At 45.6% G+C, this 19,446-nt stretch overlaps 1 protein-coding gene across 1 annotated transcript in view; it reads left to right on the forward strand.

Moving 5' to 3' along the window:
* Window positions 1-19,446, forward strand: part of GGT1 (gamma-glutamyltransferase 1) — a 99,993-nt gene that overhangs the window by 36,818 nt on the left and 43,729 nt on the right. The window contains exons 2-4 of the mRNA XM_083148188.1: window positions 7,460-7,639; window positions 13,774-13,904; window positions 15,504-15,593. Of these exons, the coding sequence (XP_083004314.1) occupies window positions 7,464-7,639; window positions 13,774-13,904; window positions 15,504-15,593 (397 nt within the window). The 5' untranslated portion in view covers window positions 7,460-7,463. The remainder of the gene's footprint in view (window positions 1-7,459; window positions 7,640-13,773; window positions 13,905-15,503; window positions 15,594-19,446) is intronic.

The raw sequence follows: 19,446 nt of genomic DNA on the forward strand, positions 1-19,446 counted from the left end.
GGTAATTAGATTACATTTGGAAGCCTCCCTTTAAAAATCCTGCGTTTGCCACTGGCATGACACGCCTACTTAATGGGACGCTTTGCACAATTCTACCATCTGTAATCTCCCTGAAACTAGTTTGCAATAGTAGGCAAGTATTCTGTCCAGTTTTGCTTGCTCTGGTAAATTATATATTAATATTGTATTTGCATGTAGTGTAGTGATAGATATATACAGTACAGTGCTAAAGTTTTAGGCAGGGATAGAAAAAATAACAAGTAAGAATGCTTTTAAAAATGTAATGTTAATATATATTTTTTTAAATGAATAAAATGGAATGTTAATGAGCAGAAGATAAATATAAATCCAATCAATATTCCGTGTGATCAACCTTTGCCTTGAAAGCATCAGCAATTCTTCTTGGTACACTTTCACACAGTTTTTGAATTAACTTGTCAGGGGGTGTGTTCCAGGTTGCTTGCCCTTGTTTCTGTATGGAAGGTATGGCTATTTGGCCCCAATTTTTTTTCATGAAGACCACTTTTGGTCAGACTTCTCTGAACAGTTTATGGGTGTGCCTGGGTCCCAGTGGTTTCTGCCGGTTCTGAGCATATGGCACTGTTGGATATGTTCCAATTTGAAGGGAAGTAAGCATGATGTGGGGCAAATTTACCAAGATGGGATGTTGCCCATAGCATCCAATTAGATTCTATCATCTTCTAGAATGTGCTAAATAGGGATGGCCATCGACGAATCAAAATCATCGATGATTTATGGCCGATGTTGAATACTTTTGCCATCGATGGGATAGAACCAGATGGTTTCCCTACATCAATGCTTTTTTTTTCAAAGTGCCAGGACACGAACATGCCCCCCCCCCCCCCGACACCAGCAAAGCCCCGCCCACGTGTTTTGATTGGCCCACAGGCCAATCACTCAAACATAAGAGGATTATCGATGGTTACCCATTGAATAGTTTTACACTATCGATGGCCAGTTGCACTTTTGCCGAAGCAAAAGTACAAGAAAAATTGTAAACTAAGATGTTGCACTGGACCCTGATATCTAGTTGGGTTAAGCTAGGTACACACCTATAGGCTTGTCTGCCCAATCTTTCTGGTGGGAACAAATATCTGGTAACGTATGGGACCAAAGGACAATCATTTCCAAATGCATAAAAATGGACAAAAACTTTTGTTCGGATAAATTTGGTAAATTAAATAGTTATCTGTTTTCCGGTGTTTGGAAGCAAATGTTTGCTTTTTTTCTATGCTACCATACATTACCAGATTTTTCTTTCCACTAGATATATTGGACAGATAAATCTATAGGTGTGTACCTAGCTTTAATTAAATTAGTAATAATAATTGTCCATATATAATTAAAATAAATTGTCCAGCATTATAAGTCCAAAAAAAGTAAAGAAAAAAGGAATCGGTCTCTGGTTGTTGGAGTGCTGCTCATTCAGTTTAAATAAATGAAATGTCAGTATTTAGGTACCCCTTTTAAGTGGTCAGGTGATGGTGCGTGGGTTTTCGAAAGAACTTTAACAGCGCATATTAAAACCCCAGTCTGCTTTGAAATCTTTAGGCCTGTATATACTAGAAAATTATCTTTCCAATCTGGCTGGTTGGAATGAAAATCTGGAAATATTTGGGAGCGGGTGTGGTATGGGACTCCGACAGTCGGGATCCCGACAGTCGGGATCCCGACATGGCATCCCGACTGCCCGGAGTCAGACAGCATGGCGAGCGCAAAAAAGCCCCTTGCGGGCACGGTGGCTCGCTGCGCGAGCCACCTATTCTATTCTCCCTCTATGAGGGTCGTGGACCCCCATGAGGGAAAATAGCGGGTGGCCTGGCTGTCGACGTTTTGACAATCGGGATCCCGACGTCAGGTTAATGACTGTCGGGATCCCGACTGTCAGGAACCCGACCGGCACCCTTGGGAGCAAATGCCAATTGGCCATTTGCTCCTAAACATGGAAAAAATACAAAAATGGTCATTTAGACAAATTAGTTAAATCAATGTATGCAGATGACTGCTTTTGTCCATTTTCCAAATTTTGGGAGCAAACGGTCGATTGTAAATTGTTCCCAAAAATTTCCAGATTTTCATTCCAACCAGCCAGATTGGAAAAATCTGGTATTGTATGGGAGAAAAAAAAATCAAATATTTGCGCCCAAACACTGGAAAACACAGTGGTCATTCAGACAAATTGGTTAAATCCATTTGATAGAGCAAATTTATCCAAACAATAATTTTTGTCCATTTCCCAGTGTTTAGGCGCAAATGGTCATTTGGTCAAATGGTCATTTGCTTCCATACATTACCAGATTTTTGTTCCCACCATATAGAATGGACAGATAAATCTGTAGGTGTGCCCAGTCTTTTCGTGAAAGAGACCTTGCTGCAGCAGAATAACTACCTTGTGTCTTATTGCTGTGCTCAGTTATGGTATATGAACTCTTATGACATAAAAATGTCTTCCTCATCCTCACGTTTGTAGCAGAGTTTGGTGGTTCCTCAACCAGTATTAAGGCTCATACAAAGCGGTTTGTATTTCAGTTTATGACTAGGTTTCATCCTAAATATGAAAATGATGATCATTATCAGTTGTTTGATATTATTGGTTAATCATACATCTGATTATAATACTACAAACTAACTTTGGGCCTAGAATTATTGATGCTGTTTTAACCCTTTGAGTGCCAAGTGAATTTGTCAAAATTGGTAAGCAAACATTTTTATTCATCATAATGACCTTTAATGTTTACCTGGGATGCAGTTTAAATCCCGGCGGTCGGGATCCCGGCATTCAGAATCTCGACGCTGGAATCCCGACCGCCGAAATCCTGACACTTTCTCCCTCCGTGGGTGTCCACGACTCCCCTGGAGGGAGAATAAATAAGCGTGCCAAGCGTAGCGAGCCCGCAAGGGGGGGCGATCCACGTCCCCCCTTGTCGGGATTTCGGCGGTCGGGATTTTGAACGCCGGGATCCCAACCACCACTTACGCTACGGAACTTACGTAGCACCATTGTCCCCTCGTGGGCTCACCACGCTTCGGACTCGGTTTACTAAAGGTAATAGATGGCGTGGACACAGTAGGGTGATGTGGACACAGGAAGATGGGGTACTTCCTTGCCGAAAATCCTTACGTAGCGGTTAAGTAGCGGCTAATGTAAGTGGTGTAGCGGTGGCCGCAGAGATAAGGAAGTACCGTTTACCTTATATAGGAAATATAATCTCAGTGGTGAGATGAGATATCACGGGTTGGAATAAAACAGCACCTTTACATTTCTTGTGTCGAAAAATGGAAGTTTTCGAAGTTTGGGGTGTGACACTTGTAGAGCCAGGACAGTTGGTGACAAATTTAGTTACTGCCATACAGGGAAATATTTCACTACCCATTACCCCCTTACATGTACTTCCATGTACATAATTTTCTCTTTCATTCATCCTGGTGACACAGCTCAACCATGGGATGTAGGAGGGTCCAAAGGAGCCAGGCACCAATACTAAAGCTTTTGGAGAGGCAGGCTTCTCCCTTCTGCATCCCAGCATTCCTCAGTTCGTTTTAGGTGCCCATCAGAGTGGTACTATGCTGAAGTTTAGAGTAGCTTGGTTTTTTTTTTTTTAGTGTGAGGCTTCCAATGGAATTTCCTCACACTGTCAGTGCAGCAGAGGCTGACAGAAGCGCGTCTTGTCAGCTCCCTGTGGGCTGAGAGACGCTGTCTGGTTTCTCAGCACAGCGCTTTGACCTCTTCACAGAGAGGACTCCTGAGCTGGCTCCCTGCCTAGGGTGGATAATGGGCGACAGACACCCCAGGACCTAGCTCGGCTCAATTTGATGGCCTGGCTCTTGAAACCTCCATCTTAAAAAAGAAGGGTTTCTCGGACACAGTAATCTGAACCATGATTAGTGCAAGGAAACCAGTTTCTGCAGCTAATTATTATAGAGTTTGGAAGACTTACATTAGGTGGTGTGAGAGACAAAAAGTTCACACATCTAGATTTAAAGTTTCAAGACTTCTGGAGTTTCTCCACGATGGATTTTCCACAGGCTTAAGCCTTCAATCCTTGAAGGTGCAGTTGTTGGCCTTGTCCATTTTCTTTCAAAAGAAAGTGGCCTTGTTGCCGGAGGTGCAGACCTTCCTCCAGGGGGTTACCCGTCTTAAGCCTCCGTATAGACAACCAGTGGCACCTTGGGATTATCTCTGGTGTTATTTGTTCTGCAGAAACCACCTTTTGAACCATTAAGGTTGGCTGACCTTAAGTTTTTGACTTGGAAACTGACGTTTTTGTTGGCGTCTACAAGACATGTATTTGAATTGGGGGCCTTGTCTTGCAAGGCGTTCTGGTGTTCCATGATGATAGAGCTGTGTTGAGAACAGTTCCGAAGTTTTTACCTAAAGTGGTATCCGCTTTTCATTTAAAGCAGGAAATTGTGATTCCGGTGTTTAGTCCTCCAGAGGTCAGGAATAGGGATTTAAAAAAAAAATGGATTCGAATGGTAATCAATCAACTTATCTTTTCACCTGTCCATGTGGCTTTTCCTATGTGGGGAAAACCCAGCGCCAATTTAAGGAGCGCATGGCCCTACATAGGACAGCCATACACCAAGCCATAAGTAAGGGTTTTAGCGATCAGCCTGTAGCCAGGCATTGCCTACAAGTCAAATACAGCGTGGCAAGCCTTCGGTCAGTAATAATTGACCATGTACCAACGACAATGAGAGGGGGCAATAGGAATAAAATCCTATTGCAATGAGAAAGTAAATGGATTTTTTTGTTGAGCACAATATCCCCATGGAGGCAATGTCTGGTTCAGGCTATATTTGTCACATGATGTCAGCCGCCCACCCTGTCTTCTCCCCGGAGCCCACAAATATAAGTCAGTCTCCACTGACTTATATTTGCGAGCCCAGGAGAAATCATTAGATATTCGCCGACCATCAAATGTTTCCTACTGCTGCAAGCACCTACTAGGGGATGGGTTTTCATAACACATCCCCTAACATGTTTGTGAGGGTAGACGGCAACAGGGGCATTTTTTTTTGGTGGGGCGGGCACTCTGGGACTTGGTAAGCTGTGATCTTTGCAGCTTACTGAGTCAACCAGAAACAGGCCCACAGTGTACTGGAAGGTAATATACAGATGTGTAATTAAAGACAACTAAGCATTTTATGAAATGTGTTTAGAGATGAATTACAGGATGTAATGCGTTGCAAGTTCAGAGACTCTGGGGCATGCCGGCTGAACTTGGAGGCTTTGTTAAAGGGGCAATCTATTACAAGGCACAACCAAGCCTTGTAATTGTCCCTTTTAGAAAAAAATCCTCCGAGCTTACTTTCCAGGCTTGCAGCAAAAAGTACCAATGTGTTGGCCCCCAACTGTCACTTTTCAAACACAGCTTGTGGTGTGGAAGTTAAGAGCTGATTATTTAACTCTCTCCACTTTATCACTCTCCAAGGCTTAGTACATCTCACCCATGGGCCCTTATTCTGATTGAAATGGATGGCTGCGTGTTCGGTCAGACGGCCGATGGTTGGTGTTTGCGCATGTGCAGAGGCGTTTCTGTGCATGTGCGAATGCCTCGCAAGTCCGAACACGGCATGAATTCCGTGCAGAAAAGTATCGTACGGAACCACCCGAGCAGGGGGTGGAGAGGAACATGAAGGGCTATTTGGGCTCATTACCATATGCGTACGCCCCGCGTTTCATGGGCGTTCCCTTGAAAACGGTGGGCGTACGTATGGTAATCCAGCCATGACGCACGTGTGGGGGCGGACAGCTGAGATAGCCGGATGTCAGCTGCCCGCCCATATCCTTGCATTCACACAGAAAAATGTCCGAGTGGTCTGGAGCACTCGGGCTGCCTGACCAATCGGTCCATCAATCGATGGTCGGTGACTATCGGAGAATGGGGGAGGTTCCCACAGATGGGGAGGTGTTCGCATGAAACATACCGCATTCGGAGTGTGAGCGATCCGTACGGTAGGCAGGGCTAAGAACACACTGTGGCCGTCCGAAATACGCATCCATCCGAGTCAACTAGCATAAGGGCCATGAAGAGAGCTAAATGCTCCATGTGTAAATTAGTGGTTGATGCACATAGATTAGCCTAAGAAACGGCATCAAATCTCCCTAAACCATTGGCTGACTGAATAACCCTAAGGTTACGCACACCGGCTGCCACAGTTCCATAGGTGTAGCCAGGAATTCTCCATCAGAAGATGGAGACCCTCACCTCGGGACAAAAAAAAAAGTATGGCAACATACCTCTGTTTTGTGAAATGGCGACCATTGCCAGCCATACTTGCCTACCCTTTTAGACAGCCAGAAGGCTTACAAAAATGGGGTGGCCCGAAAGATGGGCAAGTCTCCCACATCCCCCATACCCATGAAACCTTCCTCAGCGGACCATTTACAGAACACAACATGTCAGACTGAGTACCCAATGATGCTATTCACAATGAATCGCTTCATTGTAGCCCCACCACTGCTATACAATTCGTCTTTACTGTACTGCATAGGGGGGCAGGGCCATGATGATGCAATAATGCAGCCACGCCCAGCACACCTTCCTACTGGTCACGCCCCCTATACTTTAACCAGGTTTACTGAATTAAAGTTAGTATGTTATTACCCCCTCCTTGCCCGCTCATCTGCACATACACTGGATCAGGTTCACAATGTACAGAGCATCAGTACTCTGTGCCCAACACAGAATAATGACTGGACCTGAATCATGCCTTTATTGGTTCATGTTTACATACCTCCCAACATTGCCCTCTCCAGGAGGGTCAGAATGCTCTATTACTGGACTTCCCTTGTAATCTATGATTGCCATCACCTGTGTTAAAACACTATTCTTTTAATTTACCCTGTTTAGCACAGGTGATGGCAATCATAGATTAAGAGGGATGTCCAGGAGCAGAGCATTGTGTCCCTCCTGGAGAGGGTCATGTTGGGAGGTATGTGTTTACATGAATAGATAGAAAAAAATGTCTTTGTTAGTTCTTTTTGTTTTGGTTGTATTATGCTATCAGTAAATTCGATTGGTTTCTGGGGAGGTTTCTTACTTTTTCTTAAGTGGAAAATTCATTATTATATGTCCAAAGAGGCTGGCTGCAGCTTAACCTTGCTTGTGAGTCAGCTTCCCATGATAGAAAATTTTGAGGGCAGCGCTGGCACCATGCAATCCAGTGAGGAAGTGCTGGCAGCAGGCAGAGTCCTCATGCTGCAGAAGCACAAGCCCTGTCTAACGGTACATCCATTCTAATATGGACACAGTGTTACCTTTTCTCTTGTTAGACTAAAGATTCATTAACTGATGTAAAGGTAAGGCGAATTTAAGCCAATAAAAGTAGTACCTCAATAGTATTACTTATTTCCATAGATGACTGTCTGGTTCTAGAATTAGAGAATATGGTGTGAGTTCTGTACTGACAATAATTCTTGTGTATTCCACAGAGCAATGCGGAAACGCCTGGTGATAGGAATCCTGAGCGCTATACTGATAGCTCTGGCACTGATCTTGGGACTGTATTTTGGACTGCGCTCTCAATCTCCCGTAACCTCAAAAAACAGCGCCCAAGTCTTCGGAAAAGCAGCTGTAGCCACTGATGCTGGAATATGCTCTGAGATTGGCAGGTGAGTCCTTGGGATTTGACACTCATTTCACACTTTGTAAAAGGTGAAATTTATATAAGGGGTAACACAAATGCTTTAATTTTTACACTCTAGTTCTACTATAAAAGGAATTTAGTGATCATACAAATTGGGGGATGTGTTAAAGTGTTCCTCTAAAGAGGGGCACCTATATTTATAGAGAATAATGTATAATATGCTGTAGATTTTTGGTATAAATATATAATAAATTACAACAGATTTTTTAAGATTAAGGGCGGGATTCTCTAATAATCCCGTCCGCACATCGCTGGCACTCACATTGTTAATAATCGCATATGCAGTAACATATGCGATTATTAACAAAAAGGCGATGGCCGGTGATGTGCAGCGGGTCCTCCCTCCCTCCCTGAACCCTCAGCCGTCTGTGAGAGGGCTCCTCTTCCTCCTCCCTGCATTCAGAAGCGGTGCAGGCAGGAGGAGATCACTGGTCCGGGCAGCACAGCAGGAGGCTGCCTGGACACAGGTGAGGGGATGCGGCACGGATCGGCGTGGGGCGCGCGGGGCAGCGGGGGACTCGAAGTGAAGCCCATAGGCTTCGATGGGGTAATGCCATATATAACTGGCGTAACCCCCCGCAGTGAAGCCCTGGCGGTGGGGCTTTGCTGTATATGAAAATGCGGTAAAAACACAGAAAACTGGGTTTTTACGGCATTTTGTGTTTGGTGAATCTCACCCTAAATGATAGACGCCTATCATGCTCCACTTTACAAAGCGTATTAAGTTATTCATATCAGTTACACAGGAGATTTGCAATCTATTGGCTATCTCATGGACACAATACACAATAGGGTTAAGAGTTTGCCACTTAACCTGCCAGTATATTTTTGGATTGGGAGAGGAAACCCACCCAGGCACATAGAGGACATATAAACTTCACACTATTTTGGGATAAACAAATGGCCCAGGAATGGATTAAAAAAGGGGAGGGCCTGTGTTCAGTAGTAGAATCTCATATTCATCTCTGGGGAAAATAACGCAGGTGTAATTTTCTATAGAACACCTGCACAAAGGTCATACAAAATTGTATTAAATGGTAATATAAAACACTATATAATCCTATTTATTTTTGGGACGGTCCCGTATCCTGCCCGGGGCCCATCAGTGGCCTGCGTGGAAAGAAGGGGTTGGGCAGGCAGTTGGGAGTCCACCCTGCCTGTCGCTGCTCTGAGCAGAGCAGCAGGGAATAGACGCTGTCCATCAGAGAGGATGAGGGGCTGGGGCAGAGCCGGATTTGCCACTACCTCGCCCGGCACATGTCACTAGCTCCAGGTCTCTACGGGCAGCAGCACCGGATAGCCAAGCAGGAGCACTAACATCACCCCTTTGCACAGCTGCCCATAGAGACCTGGAGCGAGTGACCTGTGCCAGGTCGAGGCTGTACTGTGTGCTGCAGCCATCTGTGGGTGCTCCCTGTGCCGGGCAGCATGCATTCTTCCTCCAGATTCCAGAACACTGTGGCCGTCGGTGGCTGAGGTGTCAGTGTGGCTAGCCGCCAGCTGCAGAAGGATGACAGGGGGACCCTGCAGGGGCTGCAGGCAGAGATGTTCCGGCGGCATGGAGAGGCAGCTGGAGGACGCGCTGGCAGCTGCAGGAGAAGACAGAGAGGCTGAGCTGGGCGGCGGGACTGAGTGCCGACCAGGGGCTGGCCAGGTACACGGAGGAGGGGGGGGGAGCGTGTCCAACAGTGTGGTGCCTGGGGGCGGCAAGACCCCTAAATCCGGCCCTGGGCTGGGGACAGGGCAAGCAGCTTACACAGTGTGATCGCATTGTAAGGCAAAAACACATTGTGTATGGGCATCTTAAAGGGGCATATACACGGGGCGATTTCAGCCCCATTTCTAAGCAATCTGACCAGATCGCTTAGAAATGGAGCATGGATCGCTCTGTGTATATGGCCCCCGGCGATGATGATGCGCGGTTCCACGCCTCGCTATCGTCTGACTAGATTTTGACTGCATGCTGTCAAAATCTAGTCATCATCCGTGTTGTCTCTATTGAGAACACGGGCAGTGTGTGTGTGTGTGTGTGTGTGTGTGCACACAGGCTCATGCAGGTTATACAGCGAGAAGCACACAGGAATGCAAGACTGATCAGATATATGAGCAGCTGGTGAAAAATGTGCAATATATTAGAGAAAGAGGAGTAGTCAGTTAGGCTGGGGGACTGGCAGGTGCAGTGGGCTAAAGGCCTGCCCCTGGGCTGGCTGGCAACTTTCAGCCTGGGGGGGCCAGCCCAGAGCACTGGCTCATAAGTAACAGCGTTAAATTTAGATTTTTCTTATTAATAAAAAAGATTAGGCCTGGCGTTGATTATTCCAACTGGAATATAATAATACCAGGACACCACAGGCTGCTCCTCCTGTATATAAAATTTTTAAAAAAACAGGACACCATAGGCTGCTCACCCTGTAACAACAACAACAACAAGACATCACAGGCTGCTCCCCCTGTATAATAACAGGACACCACATGCCTGCTCCCCCTGCATAATAATAACAGGAGGACACCACAGGCTGCTCCTCCTGCAGAATAATAAGAGAAGGACGCCACATGATGCCCCCCCCCCCCACCGCATAATAACAGGAGTACTCCCACAGGCTGCTCCCTCTGTATAGTAATAATAATAATGATGATGATACCAGGACATCAAAGGCCTGCTCCCCCTGCATAATAATAACAGGAGGGCACCACAGGCTGCTCCTCCTGAATAATAATATTACCACAACACCACACTGTGACCACAGGCTGCTCCCACTATATAATAACAATAACAGGATACCACAGGCTTCTCTCCCTGTTTAAAAATAATATTACCAGGACACCACAGGCCTGCTCCCCCTGCCTGGCTTAACCTCCCTCCTCCGTCCTCAGCAGTCCACCCTCCGCCTTCCGCCCGTCGGCTCTTCCTCCAGCAGATGCACAGGTGGGTGGCATCATGACATCACCCCCACTGTGTCTGTCACTGCCAGGAGGAACTTAACACACGGCCCTCCCCCTGGACATGTCATCATGCAGGCGGCCACGTTACTGTAGCCGCGGCCATATTCTGAAAGCCCCGGCTACAGCAGAATGAGCCAAGGTGAACAAGCAGGCGGCCCGCAGCAGTACCTGGTAGAGCAGCCTAGGGGGGGCAGATGAATCCCCCCCCCCCCCCCGGCCCATCCCGCCACTGGCTAAAGGTCTTTGTGCCAGCTAATTCTGCAAAGTTTAGTTACTTATTTACTTAAATAATTTTCCGATTATATGACCAAATTAGTTTTGAATGCCCGAAAAAGTTCAGATCACATTTTAATAGATGTTGTCATTTACCTGTGTTGTTTCCCAATGGCACGCATGTTCACGCATTCATACATGCCATTGTGTGAGCAGCATTTCATGTTGATGCTTTACAAAGTAAATAGAATTACAAAAAATGAATTACAAAAGGATATTTCCTTTAGTGCAGGTTGTCATTAGGGTGTGTTGTATAGAAAGGTAATTGCTGTCCATGGGGCTGGCATGGATTCTGGGTAGGGGCATCTGGGCTCATGTCCCAACTTTTGTTATCATGACTGATAATATGCCATCAGTGAGTATTTGACAAATTGGTACTGATGTAATTGTGTAAGACTGCAAACAGAGATGGCGGTGCCCAATGTAAATGATTATAAATAGCCCAAAGTCCTTGATTCCCACTACCCAACATAAGGTGTAGAAGGGAGCCCTGTTGCAGAGGAGCATGCTGTGAAGCCCCCACTATAGTACTGATGTGTGACACATGCTGCCCAAGACCTCCCCACATGCCCCCCTCCCAGATCTCTCCTCATGTTACAGACCTTCATATGCCTTTTACATGTTTCTCAGACTTCTCCCCATTTTATATTTGATTGCACCAGACCTCACTATTTCTAATTGGCAGTCACTTCCAATGAAGAGAAGGCTGGTAGAGGCACACATGAGCAAGGGTGCAGAGTCAAACATTTTGAAGGGGCGACCAAATCGCTCGTTGTGTACTACAATGACCATCATTTATACTACTAAATGTTAAGCTTTGAATTCTTGGTATAAGTTGTTACAGCCATTTTTCCTGTCGCAGATGGTAAAGAGGTCAGAGGCATAGAGGAACAATTAGTGAGGGGGGCACATAGATAGATTGTGAAGGGAATAAATGTGGAACTGCTAAGGGAGCAATGCAGGAACATCTAAAGTGCCTCTATCACCTTGCATTGCAGCCAAGCCTCCTCAGCGAATCACATCACAATCACATTGCCTCCTTCAGTGGCTGTGTGCAGTGTGGGTACCATCAAGGTCTGCACCAGTGGAAAGCAGAAAGTAGAGCTGACCAGTGGCCCCTCCAAGAGTGCCACCCCCTCCTCTGCCCTGCCGGTGCAAAAGGATACTGACCTGACAGAGGGGCAGCGTATAAGAAGCAGTATGAAACTAGGATTATGAGTGCGAGTGGCCCCACTGGGCCCTATACAGGGGACCTCCTACCAACTAAAGTTGTATTACGCCAATACCTAAAAGCATTATTCTTTTATTTAAAAAAATAAAAAATTCAAAAAGTGTTTCTTTTTTACATACCCCACTGTATAGATATAATTGTAGGGCAAAGGAGGCCCCTGTTTTAAGTGACCCAGGCCCCTTAAATACTTTATCCAGCTATGGGCACTGAAGAGCATTGAATGGTTGAAATGTATCACCTGGCAGTGCAATGATGTCAGCATTATGGTTGATAGGCGACTGTAGCACTATGCCAGTCTAGTGTTCATGTGCAGGTCTCTGGGGAAATTCTGTGGCAGTCACCTTCCTGGTGACTTTCTTTCTATGCATGTGCATACCTCCCAACATGACCTATTCCGGGAGGGACAAAATGCTCTGCTCCTGGAATTCCTTTCCAGTGGCAGTTGCAGAGGTGGGACTGCACCATTGTCCAAAGTTCAGATAGAGCCACACAGTGAGTCCCAGACTGTGGTGTTGGGGTGGCAGTTGGTGGGGCTCCCCTATCTGAATTTTAGACTTTGCTGCAGCCCTGCAACTCTGCAACTAGCATGGAAGTCCAGGAACAGCATCTTGTCCCTCCTTGAATTGGTCATGTAGGGTGGTATGCATGCGTAAAATGGTGATTTGTGCAGCGATGCTGATGTGGAACTCCAAAGGAAAAGTATTCACAAAATAGATACATTTTTTGCAGTGTGAGCCCCCTTCACCCAGAGGCTGTGCATCCATTGTAGATACGCTAGTGTGCACATCATACAAATCCTTTAACGACCATACAGTTGCACATAGCACAGAAGATGGACATTGAGCGAATGGGAATATAAAAAAGGCATACAGGAACCATAAGGTTCAGAAAGCCCTGCTCATGACAGCTTACAGTCCAGAGGGAGGAGATAGAGGGAGACATGAAGGTTTGGTGAAGCAATGTCATGCCCAGTGTAACTCACACTTTATGTGTGTAATATCCATAACGCTAAATCCTCTAGTACGTCCTTCATGTCAGCCTCCCTCAGTGATTATTTGCCTTGTATATTGTTGAATGAGAAATTCGATATTGCACAGACTCAAGTCTTCCTGGGGGGCTTCATGCCTTAACCGAAAATGGCTGAGCTCATTAATGAGCATGTGCAAGGGCCGTCTTGTCTTCACAGTGAACAGTGAGTGGTGTGTGAGACCCTCTCCTGCTTAGTTCCTATGATAGACTTGGTTAATATTTTCTAGACAGCTGTTCCAGCAGCCATGCAACACTACACTTTTGCAGGACACACTCACCAGCTGGTGAGCTGTATGAAAATCCAATCCGCTCAATTCCTGTCCATCACCAGTGTACATATAACAGTGAGTACAACTATACCAGATAGCTATCAATAAACCAACAGCACTTGTTTAGTAACTGGACTGTTCATAGTTTGAAACCTCAAACATCATTCCCATCATATATTTGTTCTCAAGATTGTTCTACTCTTTTATTGCAGAGGTATCATTTTATATTATGTGGCACAAAAAAAGAGCTGTTATGATCTCACTGCAATGTTTGAATTCTGATTGTTACATAGTCAAATTATTATCTGCCTCACGGTGTAATGACCGATTGTTCTGTATATCTCTTATTCACAGGGATGTTCTTATAGAAGGTGGTTCAGCAGTCGATGCTGCTATTGCCTCTCTCTTCTGCGATGGTCTTCTGAATGCTCATAGCATGGGCATTGGAGGCGGTGTGATCCTAACTATATATGATGCTAAAACAGGTGAGCAATGGGAAGACGGCATTATGCACAGAGGAAATATTTGTAAAGTGAGTGACAAGTAGTCAGCATTTGGGGGAGGGGCTTAGAAAACACAGGCATGTTGGGATCATTTTTGCACATTGCCTAGTCATGCAATGCTCTTCGTTCTTAGCTGGAGAGGCCTTAGTAGGATTGCTCAGAGATCCGATGTCCCATCCGATGCTCAGAGATCCGATGTGCCATCCTGCTTATCTGAGCAGCGGATATGAAATCCCAGCAGTGGGCATCTCTGCGCTCAAGATGGCACTGAGCCATTAGTATTAGTACCCTGGGAGCAAAATTGGACTGGTGCATGCAACTGTAAATCTGGTGCTATGTTTGTCTGTTTCTACCCCCTCCACTGTGTGCATTCTGTTCATACAAGTTAGAAGTTTGAAAGACAGCGTAGATTAACAGTGCTATTTCCATCCATTTTAGCAGAAGAGTTTATATTTAACTGAAGCCGTCTTGCACAATATTTGTTCTGTTCCTTTAGTGAAAGCTGTCATTGTTTAATGCTATCAGTGGGGCTTTTCTACCTTGCATCACTGTAGAATGGAGAAGGAGGTGAATATGAAGTTTCATAAATGGATTATTGTTTACCAGGGTATAGAAAATATTTTGTATATGTTGGCAGATCCAGCCACAGGCTAGTTATCAGTAAAGCCGTGTACACACAGAGCGATTTGTTCTAAAGTGATTTTGACTACAACGTACATCAGGAAAACACTGAAATCTTCTATTTCTTATGCATATAGTCATATACAGTGGTAGTGACACACTGAATATACTGTAGGCATGTCCCATATCATTTTAATCAGTAAAAGCATGTGCATCCTGCTTGCTCTGTTTTGCAAATAAGATGCTATTTAACAGAAAAAGTAACAAATATAGGGATGTCTCCAAACCACGCAGTCTTTGTAGCTTCTGCTGCGGTCTTCAGAACTGCCATAATGTATGCACAGCACTGTTGGTGCACGGCTGCAGTCCTCAATTCACTGAGGGGTAGATTTATTAAGCTCGGTGAAGTAATAAAGTGTCTGGTTGTCACTGGCCAATCAGCTCCTACTTGTCATTTTTCAAACCAAGCCTGTAACTTCACAGTTAGGAGCTGATTGGTCAGTGATAAAACCACTTTATCACTTCACCGCGCTTAATACATCTACCCTTGAGTTCTCTGCTTTTGATGGGATGAACTGGCTAACTGACTGCAGATTATTCACATACTAAGTAACAAAGGTTCCTTTGCCTTTTACAAATAACCCTCATTTTACAATAATCATCTTCTATTATCAGCAGGATGCCTTTAGCACTGGTTAGCTCAGAGGTTTCCTGTCACTGTTCTCAAGGATCAGGGCATTCAGGTCCAGGTTTTAACAATATCTATGCTTGGACACAGGTGAATTAATTACTACCTCAGTTAATTTGATTTACTTAAAACCTGAACCATTGGGGGTGCCTTACGGACTGTGTTTGGGAGCCTCTGGGTTAGCTTGTATGCTAGGTCCATGGGACTATATAGTGAAGCTCAAGCCCACAATCCATTTTAACCTTTCTCTTTTTTTTTTTTTTTCTACAAAGGAAAAACAGAGGTAATTAATGCACGTGAGACTGCCCCATTGAATGCCACAGAGGGAATGTTTGGAAACAGTACTGCGTTATCTCAAAGGGGTAAGGAAACTATAATATTGAAAGATTCATAGCACTGAATTACTTTCATATAATTCAAGACCCCAAAACAAGACTTTTAATGACTGGTTTATTGCAGTCAGACTACGGCATTGCTCCACAATTACACATACAGAACAAAATATTTTGTTGTTTTTCAATGCATGGCGTTGTTTTTGGATTACACATACTGTACCTTCCAACAGTCCCAATCTAGAGTACTTTTCCACTATCACATATGTAGACATTGTCCACCTTGAGCAATTTCTGGCCAAGTACTAAAGGTCTGGCAGCAGTCATACCACATTGTTCACATGAGATGCATTGCTAAAAGGCATTTTTCCACAAATCCAAGCTGCAGTAAATTCGACCTACACATCGACATCCCTGGTCAAGAAATGATGAAGTTTGGTGGTAGTTGTCATTCAATACATATATATGGTGGTTTATGTGACGTTGAAGGGATGTTGTAATGGGATCTGGGGGTAGACCAATACTGGTAAGTGTTGGACACACATCCAGCTTGACATTTTGCCACACCACCTTCTCATTCCCCATCTTTAATAGCTGTGAGGTAAACCTTATACCACCTTTTTCCATAAAAAATGAGTAGATCTTTTATCTGCGTATAAGGGAAATAGGGCCAGATGCACTAAGCTTCAAAAGTTATAAAATGGAGAGTGATAAACAGCCAGCCAATCAGCTCCTAAATTCCACGTCACGGACTGTGTTTGAAAAATGTCTGGCAGGAGCTGATTGGTTGGTTGTTTTTCACTCTCCATTTTATCACTTTTGAAGCTTAGTGCATCTGGCTTATAGTCTGTGCATCATGATGCTGAGGCACTCTGCCGTAAGAAAGAAAGAAAGGTGAAGTAAGGAAATGCTGTAAGCAGTGTATTACAGTGGGTAAAGCAAATGTCAAAACACTTGGCATTAGAACAGCAATGAACAATCTTTGGCAGTGTGTCCTGTCCTTTGTATACATCTTACTAACAGCACAGGGAACTTATCACATAAATCATGTTACCATGCACCCAATGGTTGGCAGTGTGCAGCATTTAATAAACATGGAAGATTAAAACAACATATTTTTGGGGAGATATACAAAATAAGTAATGTTTATATGAAGTCACAAATTGTTTAAGCTGTGTGATGATGAAAAGTAAACAGGGCAAACCAGAGTAATGGAAAAGGCTATTTGTTTTACATAATTATAGTTTTTAATTGAAAAAAAAAAATCTAGATAAAAAAAAACACAAAAAATAACAAGCGGTACTACATGTTCTGTTTGTTAGTTCCTTGGACTTTCTCTCCAAACATACCGTATATCGCAGTGTCAAAACACATACGTGTTGTACAGGGGGTATATACAAAATATAGTCATTATAAACCTTAAAGGACGCACAAACTGGAAAAATGAAAACAACTGTGTAGTACTCAATTCATGTGCCAGGTAATGGATGTAGACTCAGAGCTTTTCTGCCGAAGGTACTCAGTGGTATGCGGCACAAAAACCTTATTACTGTATTATTATTTGTAATTATTTATAATAATAATAATTTTGTTGCAATTGAGTTTGTATAAAGCATGAAGCACAAAGCTGCATTCACTGCTAGGGCCAGTGTCTAGGATATTTGTGCATTGTACATTTGTTATATTAGTGATGCTAAGAAGACGCATATTTAATGGCTTAGGCCCTAATTTAGACATGGACACAAAGCCAGTGCTCCACAGAATGGACGATTATCGTCAGACTGTGCATGTGCTGCGATTGTATTGTACATGCATCAAGGTGCTGCTGTGAACCTGCATGCAATGACGATTCCAGCACATTTGGGGTGTTAACAGAGAGTTTACAGTGGTTAGAAATTGTAGGCGTGCCATGGCCATTTTCGGGGTGTGTATCTGATGTCAGCTTCAAGCTCTTAAGTATGAAAGAATGTTGTCTGTATTCCGGGTCCAGTCAGCATAGCGGGTCCAGTCCTTGTATTAGACTGTAATTGTGTATGCATATTGCAAATGAGTCGTGATGGCTCCGGTGGGCGTCTGTTTTGATTTCAGGGCAGTAGGCTCTATTTGTATGCATCTCTGAATCAGGCCCTTATTCACAAAGTCCAATGCATGCCAAATGGGGCTATTTGGTGACATTTCAGGATAGGTATAGGTCAGTGGTTCCCAAACTGTGTGTTGTGGCACCCTGGGGTGCCTTGGATTAATGGTACAAAGAATTAAAAAAAATGATAGTCAATCTGAGAGGTAAAATCAGTGCTTGTGGCTGTAAATCATAAACTATGTGCCCAAAAATAAGCAAATTCTGCCCCTCACAACATAACTAAACCTAAGCATAATGTAGAAACAAAAATTTACTTGAGTCAAAAAAAAAAATTTAATTCTAAAAAAAAGAAACTTTTGGCCTAGGTGTGCTGTGAAAAAAAATCTGGATTTTCTAGGGTGCCATGAATTGAAACATTTTGGGAACCCCTGGTATATGTGATCACCTCTGCAGCATCAGAAACTCATAAAATTGACATTTGAAGACTTATTCAGCAGATGCAAGGTAATAAAAATCTTGTCAGTAGCTGGCGCCACCAGTAGGCAGGTTTAGGCATTTGCCTAGAGCGCCGGCCACTGGAGGGCAGCACTTTGTATAGCAGCGCCCCCAAACCCCCCCCCCCCCTTGAGACCGGGTCAGAGGTGACCAACTGCCTTCTATCCACCCCCCCTCCCCTACACTCGCGGTAGGACGGATACATAGCACGCAACACACCCCCCCCCCCATGGAGCCAGGCGATTGGTGTCAGCACCCCCCCTCCCGTGGACCAGACTGGAGCGGGTGTTGAGGGGAGCGGGAGAACGGAGAGGCGTCCGTGCCATCCCCGCCCCTTCCCCCCCATGGACCAAGTTGGAGCTGGTGGTGATTGGCGTGCGAGGTGTCCGCACCCCCCCCCCCCCCCCGCCCACACCGGACCAGGTGGGCGGAGGGGGGCGGGCGCGTGAGGGGGCTCGCCTGGGGCGCTGACAGGGCTTGCACTGGCCCTGCATACAGTATCTATTTTGGCTGCAGGGGGTGCAGTACACATGGGCCCCTGGTTCAAGGGGGGGCCCACACCACACACCCTGAACCCATGTCTGCAATATTTTTCTCTTTGGAGTTCTGTATCGGCAGAGCCAGCACTACACTTTGTATGGAAGCGGCGGCCGCTGCACACCCACCGTGGAGCTAGGTTAGCAGCGCCCCCAACCACCCCCCCCTTGAGACTGGGTCAGAGGTGACCGATTGCCTCCTATCCACCCCCCCTCCCCTACACTCGTGGTGGGACGGATACATAGCGCACACCCCCCCCCCCCCATGGAGCCAGGCGATTGGTGTCAGCACCCCCCTCCCCTCCCGTGGACCAGGTGGGAGCGGGTGTTGAGGGGAGCGGGAGAACGGAGAGGCGTCCGTGCCACCCCCGCCCCCTCCCCGTGGACCAAATTGGAGCTGGTGGTGATTGGCGGGGTGAAGGCACCTCCCCCCCCAGACCGGGCGAGCGGAGGGGGGCGGGCGCGTGAGGGGGCTCGCCTGGGGCGCTGACAGGGCTTGCACTGGCCATGCATACAGTATCTATTTTGGCTGCAGGGGGTGCAGTACACATGGGCCCCTGGGTCAAGGGGGGGCCCACACCACACTCCCTGAACCCATGTCTGCAATATTTTTCTCTTTGGAGTTCTGTATCGGCAGAGCCAGCACTACACTTTGTATGGAAGCGGCGGCCGCTGCACCCACCTTGGAGCCAGGTTAGCAGTGCCCCCAACCCCCCCCCCTTGAGACCGGGTCAGAGGTGACCGACTGCCTCCTATCCACCCCCCCTCCCCT

Source organism: Crinia signifera, chromosome 1, assembly GCF_055691185.1.
Source record: "Crinia signifera chromosome 1, ASM5569118v1, whole genome shotgun sequence".
NCBI lineage: Eukaryota > Metazoa > Chordata > Amphibia > Anura > Myobatrachidae > Crinia > Crinia signifera.